Source organism: Paroedura picta, chromosome 13 (genome assembly GCF_049243985.1).
Source record: "Paroedura picta isolate Pp20150507F chromosome 13, Ppicta_v3.0, whole genome shotgun sequence".
Lineage (NCBI taxonomy): Eukaryota > Metazoa > Chordata > Lepidosauria > Squamata > Gekkonidae > Paroedura > Paroedura picta.
This window is the reverse complement of record NC_135381.1, coordinates 1,329,135-1,335,892: the sequence shown is the minus strand read 5'-3', so window position 1 is coordinate 1,335,892 and position 6,758 is coordinate 1,329,135. Positions and strand designations below refer to the sequence as shown.

Sequence of the window (6,758 nt, the reverse complement as noted above, 5' to 3'; positions counted from 1 at the left end):
TCTTCTGAAGCCACAGTTGTCCTACTCCGTGTAGCTGATCACGAGCTTCAAGCTTGCCGCCTCACGGAAGCAGAGACGAGATGGCTCAAGCAGAGTCACCTGAAGCTCAATCCTTCAAAGACGGAGGGCCTGTGGCTGGGTAGGAAGGGCCCATGTGAGGAAGCACACCTGCCTGCCCTGGATGGTGTGCAGCTCTCTACGGCTCACTCCACCAGGAACCTAGGCGTGATTCTGGACGCTTCCCTTACAATGGAAGCCCAAGATCACAGAGGTAGCACGGCTGGCATTTTATCATCTCCACCAAGCCAAGCTACTAGTGCCCTACCTGGCCCCGGAACACCTAGCCACAGTGATCCATTTATTTATTATTTTATTTATTTATTATATTTCTATACCGCCCTCCCCGGAGGCTCAGGGCCGTTTACATTAAACATATAAACAATACATGTAACAGTCTTCATTAATACTCATACATAATAATAACAGTGGTTGTAACAGAAAACAGAATAGTGAACAGTATAACAATAATAATAATATAACAGTATAACAATGCAACCATGCAAATGGCACAACAGGTCCAGAGCACTCTGGTGGAGTTCTGGGAGGAAGGGGGGGGGAGCGGGGGCCCTTCGTTCGTTGTTGGTTGTGCCTGGTCTCAACCAAATGCCTGGTGGAAGAGCTCCTTTTTGCAGGCCCTGCGGAACTGTTTAAGCTCCGTCAGGGCCCTGATCTCTTCTGGAAGCTCATTCCACCAGGTGGGGGCCAGGACAGAGAAGGCTCTGGCCCTGGTCCAGACCAGGCGGACTTCTTTAGGGCCAGGGACCAGTAGCCTGTTGGTGGCGGAGGAGCGCAGAGCTCTTTTGGGGGCATAGGCAGGGAGGCGGTCCCTCAGGTACACTGGGCCCTGACTGTGAATGGCCTTGAAGGTAATTACCAGAACCAGAACCATGCAACGCTCACCTCTAGGTTGGACTTCTGTAACTCGCTCTACACAGGCCTGCCTTTAGCCTTGACCTGGAAACTACAGCTGGTCCAAAACACAGTGGCCAGGATCCTCACAGCAACACCGGGTAGATCCCACATCCGACCCATTCTCCACCAACTGCAGTGGTTGCCAGTTGAATTCCGGATCAGACTAAAGGTTCTGGTAATTACCTTCAAGGCCATACGCGGTCAGTGCCCAGTGTACCTGAGGGACCGCCTCCCTGCCTATGCTCCCAAAAGAGCCCTGAGCTCCACTGCTACCAACCAGCTAAAGGTCCCTGGCCCTACAGAAGTCCGCCTGGTCTCAACCAGGGCCAGAGCATTCTCTGTTCTGGCCACCACCTGGTGGAACGAGCTCCCGGAGGAGATCAGGGCCCTGACGGAGCTTAAACTGTTCCGCAGGGCCTGCAAAAAGGAGCTCCTCCGCCAGACATTTGGTGGAGACCAGGCACAACCAACAGCGACTGAAGGGCCCCTGCTCCCCCCCCCTGCCCAACACCAGAGCGCTCTGGACCTGTTGTGCTGTCGCACTTTTGCATTGTTGTATTGTTATATTGTTATACCATTGCAGACATTGTTATTAATATTATTGTATAGTTATGTTTCATGTATGGTTCATATGTTATATATGTAAACTGCCCTGAGCCTCCGGGTATATAAATATAATAAATAAACAAATAATAAACTGCACAATCTCCTCTCCTCCATGCCCCCCTTCCGTGTCCCTTGTATCCCCCCTTGTTCTGCGGGAGGTTGGTCTTTAAGGAGAAGAGAGGTCTCATCTGACTCAGACGCTGCTGCTGTGAACTTACTTATGTCCATTTCTATGCCGTCTCCCCCGAGGCTCAGGGCAGGTTCCCGGGAACACAAAATCCACCCAACTCCCCTTTTCCAGATCGAACAGGGCCAGTGACGGCAGACGACGGGATGCCCATTCCAGCTCCCAGCGTTCTGCAGGGCCTGCAAAAGGAGCTCTCAGCAGGTTGAGGCCGGTGGGGCCAGGGAGACCTGGGTCGGCTGGCCAGCCCCCTCCGCCCCCCCCCCTCTCCAGGCCGAGATCTTTCGGGTGGGAACTGAGGAGAGGGAGAGTTTTTGATTTTCCACCATCCCTTTTCTTTGGGGCCTCGATTAGCGATGGGGATTTTTGTGCCCGGGGTTTTCATGGGGGCTTCGTGCAGATGGGGCGGCCAATAAATCACTCCCTACATAACAAGAGGGGTTTAGCAGGGCGGTGACCAAGCAGGCCGGGGGCCCGGCTCCGGGGGGGGGGGCTCGACCCTGGCCCCGCCTGCCTGCCTGCCTGCCTGCCCGCCACGGGGGGGGGTGGCCGGGGGCTCCCCTGCAGGCCAGGGGCTGGACTAGATGCCCCCGGAGGGCCCGCTCGGCCGCCCGCCCGCCCGCGAAGGCCCCTGGCCGAAGACGCCCATCCCGCCGGCTCGGAGGTCCCGGGCGGGTAGACTGCCCCTGGCCGTGGGGCTCCCTCCGGGCAGCCGGCGGTCGACACCTTTCCCGGAAGGAGGCGGGGTTTCCCGGGCGACGGTGCTGACGTCACAGGACCGCGTCGCGAGGGGCTGCGTCGTCATCGCGCGCTCCCCCGCCGGGCCCGTGACGCCTCTGCCCTCGGCCAAGATGGCGGCGCTGCGGGTGGGCGGCGGGCGGGCGGCGGCGGCGGCGGCGGCTCTGCTGAGGGTCCGCGGGGGCCCCGAGCAGGCCCTGGCCTACCACAAGAAGGTCGGTGGGTGGGCGGCCCCGGAGCCCCTCCCCGCGGCTCTGCTCCTGGGCGCGGCCGGGGGCCTCCGCCTGGAGGTTGGCAACCGGCGAGAGGCGCCGGGCTTTGTACGCCGCTTAGCACGGCGCGCAGGCGCCCCCCCCCCCCGGTTTCTGGATTCTGCGCCGATTCTGTCTTCCTCCGCGGCCCCTCCTGCCTGAGGCTGAGGCTGTGGCTGTGGCTGGCCTGGCCCCGGGGGCGGGGCGGGGCGGGAGGGAGGGAGGGAGGGAGGGAGGGGGCGCGGGTGTCTTATTGGGGGGGGGGGGGCTGAGGAGCCCCGTGGCCCCCTTGGCGCCTGGCTGGGCTCAGCCTCCGCCTCCGCCCGCCCTTCCGCAGGTGGTCGACCACTATGAGAACCCGCGCAACGTGGGCTCTCTGGACAAGGCGGCCAAGAACGTCGGGACGGGCCTGGTGGGAGCCCCCGCCTGCGGTGACGTCATGAAACTGCAGGTGAGTTCGGGGGGGGGAGGGGGGCTGAAGACCCCCCACAGAGCCCTCCTGCTGGCTTGGAGGGGCAGCGGCTCTTCAGGAGCTCTTTCGCTGGAGAGTCCAGGGACTGAGCCGGGCCCTCGGCTGACAGAGCCAGCCAGGAATTTGCCCCAAGTCAAGGCCCGTCCCCCCTCCCCAGTCTCATGCAATTTATTTCTTCCGACGATCTGTAGATGATTTTTTAAAACAGTGTTTGGAAACTAACTTCACTGGAATCTTCTCAGGTTGAAGTGGATGAAGAAGGCAAGATTGTAGATGCCCGGTTTAAGACGTTTGGCTGCGGGTCAGCAATCGCCTCGAGTTCCTTGGCTACTGAGTGGGTGAAGGGGAAGACGGTAAGCCTTGGTCCTAAGCAGGTGACCGTGATGACACCTGGTAGCCCGTCCTCACCTTGCCCACTGCAGTTGGAGCAGGATTCCAGGCCTCACAACCCACGGCTGACACTTGTCCCTTTCAGGTTGACGAAGCCTTGAAGATCAAAAACACAGACATTGCGAAAGAACTCTGCCTGCCTCCGGTCAAGCTTCATTGCTCCAGTAAGTCGCTTTGGGTGACTCCCTGCTTGGGCCCCTCCTCTCCCGGTCAGTGGGAAGCTGGAGAATCGGAGCTGAGTGGAGAGAGGCAAGGGGGCCCAAGTAGAACAGGACGGCCCTGACACGCAGACAAAGGACGGCCGCACAAGTTGGAGCCTCTTCCGCTGGGGAGTAAGAAAGTCACTTTGGACTGCTGCCAATTTAATCGAATCCTAGAGTTGGAAGGGCCTCCTGGGTCATCTAGTCCAACCCCCCACTTTGTGCAGGACACTCATAACCCTTTAACATTCTCATCTTCACAGAAATGCTTTGAATGTTGGAATTATATATTAATAGCCTGTTATTTCCCAAAACTGGCAATCCTAATAGCCCTGTGAAATGAGTGGGCTTCTTAATTAACCCTGCTGCAGAAGAGGGGAAGCTACAAACTCTGTGAAGGAAGAAAGTTTTAAAGTGTAACAGAAACCTAGTTGTTTGGGGCCTCTTTCTCTCTCTCTCTCAAAACAAATAAATTTATCTGGTGCTTTCCTGCCTTAAATTGTATGATTAATGCTTATCCCCCCCCCCTTTTCCCTCTCAGTGCTGGCTGAAGATGCCATCAAGGCCGCCTTAGCCGACTACAAGCTGAAGCAAAATCCAAAGAGCGGTGGGACAGAGAAGGATGCAGCCAGCGGATAGCAGGAGTCCTTCGTGGCAAGGCTGACCCTCCCTCATTCCCATTCTAATACCCTGGGCAGCAATTGCTTTCAGAAACCAGTCCACCTGCCTCTAGTTAATTGCGGGGGGGGGGGGGGAGCACACCTTTCATACGCACAATGTCCTCAAACCACCGCGGCAGGCTCAGAGTGCTCGGCCACCCCCTTGCGCTTCTTGGCACCAGCTGCCCTCCGTTCCTCATTTCTGTGTCCCTCTGAAAAGAAAAGCACCCTGTGATTTCCGCATTAGACTCATTTGGATCGGTAGTAAAGGATCCTCTCAGGCCTCAGTGTGAAGGTTGAATAAAGCAGGGTGGGCTTTTGTTGCCTAAGTTTTGTTGGGGGGGGCTTTCTGGGGGGAAATAAAAGGCTGCCTGCCTGGGAGAGGGGATTACCTGCAGGTGCCAATGTGCCCCCCCCATACCTCCTGACTGTGCAGGAGAGATTTTGGTGTGAAGGGTGGGGGGGGGGGAGATCACTGTGTGGAGCTGTCAGGCAGACTGCTGAGGGGATCCCTGGTTCAGTTCAGCCTGGCAGTGCCCTGTTCTTGCCTGACACAACATCCTAGGCCTGTCGGGGAACAAGTGGCCCTCCTCTTCCTCCATCTCCCTGTTTCTTGTGGTATAGGAGTTGCTCAGGCTACTGATGCACAAAATGCAGATTTGTATACAAAATATGCTATGTGATTGTATGCCTAAATAATACATGTCTGTTCTCTAAGCTGTAGTGTATGTTGTGTGTTTGTTTTTTCCTCCAAACCATGTGGAGAGAGTCGACTGTTCAGCCGTAGTCCAAAAGCTTGGGATGGGTCTTGGTCTACTAAACCCACTGTGGTGGGGGCTCATTGAGTTGTGGCCTTGAGATGCCTCTAAAGGGGCGCCTGGGCATTCTGGGGGAAGATGGTTGTGGGTCCAGTGCTGGATGCCAGGCCGAGGCTGAGCCTGGCTTTGCAGTAGCTGGGGAAGGAAAGCCGCTCACATGATTTAGGCAAATTCCGGTGGGCAGCCTTGTTGGGCAGAGGCAAGAGAACAGATTCCAAGCCCAGGGATGCCTTCCAGGTTCAATGCCGGCCTGCACACAAAAGGTGACCCCCAGAATTAAACTGGCTGGTTTAAAGGTGGTGCTGGATTCAAGCTGTCTTCTGTATTTTGAACTGATCTTTTTAAAATCCCCTCCCAACAAGGCCGACCTTGATCCCTCCTCGTGCCACAGAAGCTGCTGGGTGAGCCTGGGCCAGTCCCAGCTTGTTGTGAGGATAACGTGGTGGGGAGGGGAGTGATATAAGCTTCTTTGTGTCCCCTTGGGGAGGACAAATTCACAAATGAATTGAATAATGCTAAAAAAAAATACTGTCAAAAACGAAATAACCGAAACTTGGTGGGTATGTATGCGAACCAATTCCAGGCTCATCAGTGAGAGGCCACTATGGTAAATTTAGGTCAAAGACTTGGTAAGTGAGGAATATTTGCAGAGGACCGGATCATTGTCAAAAGGGACCTAGTTCTTCATGGTGTAGAAATTGTAAACGCCGTTTCCACAGAGGCCAAACGGTGGCATAAATACGATGCCATCCAACCACAAAAGCGTTACAGCTGTCAAAAGACTAAAACCCTAGCCTGAAGGTGAAAACCGCGTCAACCATCTGCAACCGAAAATGACCCGCTGGCTGGAACAAAGCCTCACCTCTCTGGTTAGAAGCTCTGGTGGACGCCCTGGAGAGCTGCCTGGCTGGAGCTGCAGAGCTAGAGATGCCAGCCTTCAGGTGGGGCTCAGAGGTCCCCCAGGGTTCCACCTGACTGACAGGCTACAGAGTTCTGCTTCCCTAGAGGGGAGGCACCGTGGCACTAGAGCCGGCTGAGGCCCCTCCCCCAAACATCACGGAACCCCCCACCCCGGAGCGGGACTGAGGCTCCAAGCCAAGCCTACTGAGTAGGCCGGACTGGTGCCCCTGCAAAGCCAATAGCTGCTCTCCCCAGGGAACAAGAGGCACAAAGGCCTGCTGGGGTCTGGCTCGCCCTTAGCTAGGAGGGTGTTTGAGACCAGCCTAAGGCACCTCCTGGACAAAGCCCTGAGCCACACGAGGGGGCAGCAAAGCACACAGACTAGACGACAAGCGAACTGCGTCCCTTTCGCAAACAGAATTCTTTACTGCTGCCAGCCTGGACGGCATATTATTCACAGCACCGTCCTCATTCCGTCCCTGCTGCAGCCGAGTTCTGGATCTCCGAAGGGCTTGTCTGGATGCCTCTTGCTTCCCGGGATGAGCAGGGCCCGTCCAGTCCCCCAAGA

The 6,758-nt window shown here is 56.6% G+C and overlaps 1 protein-coding gene across 2 annotated transcripts; it reads left to right on the top strand.

The window, feature by feature from the left end:
• Positions 1-2,331: 2,331 nt before the first annotated feature.
• ISCU (iron-sulfur cluster assembly enzyme) lies at positions 2,332-5,189 on the top strand. Of its 2 annotated transcripts, none has more exons than XM_077308213.1 (5): positions 2,332-2,715; positions 3,089-3,202; positions 3,466-3,576; positions 3,699-3,777; positions 4,355-5,189. In XM_077308213.1, exons 1-5 carry the CDS (start codon positions 2,347-2,349, stop codon positions 4,450-4,452), a joined length of 771 nt encoding a protein of 256 aa, XP_077164328.1. In that variant the 5' UTR covers positions 2,332-2,346; the 3' UTR covers positions 4,453-5,189. The 2 variants fall into 2 exon arrangements, with proteins under 2 accessions (XP_077164328.1, XP_077164327.1); XM_077308212.1 differs by having other exon boundaries at positions 2,332-2,790.
• The last annotated feature ends 1,569 nt before the right edge of the window (positions 5,190-6,758 follow it).

Bases quoted from the DNA above. Each gene is read 5' to 3' on its own strand.
- ISCU (XM_077308212.1), top strand. From the start codon at position 2,347: ATGCCCCCGGAGGGCCCGCTCGGCCGCCCGCCCGCCCGCGAAGGCCCC. The intron at 3,203-3,465 runs GTGAGTTCGGGG...GAATCTTCTCAG, and splicing joins GTGACGTCATGAAACTGCAG to GTTGAAGTGGATGAAGAAGG. The intron at 3,778-4,354 runs GTAAGTCGCTTT...TTTCCCTCTCAG, and splicing joins GGTCAAGCTTCATTGCTCCA to TGCTGGCTGAAGATGCCATC.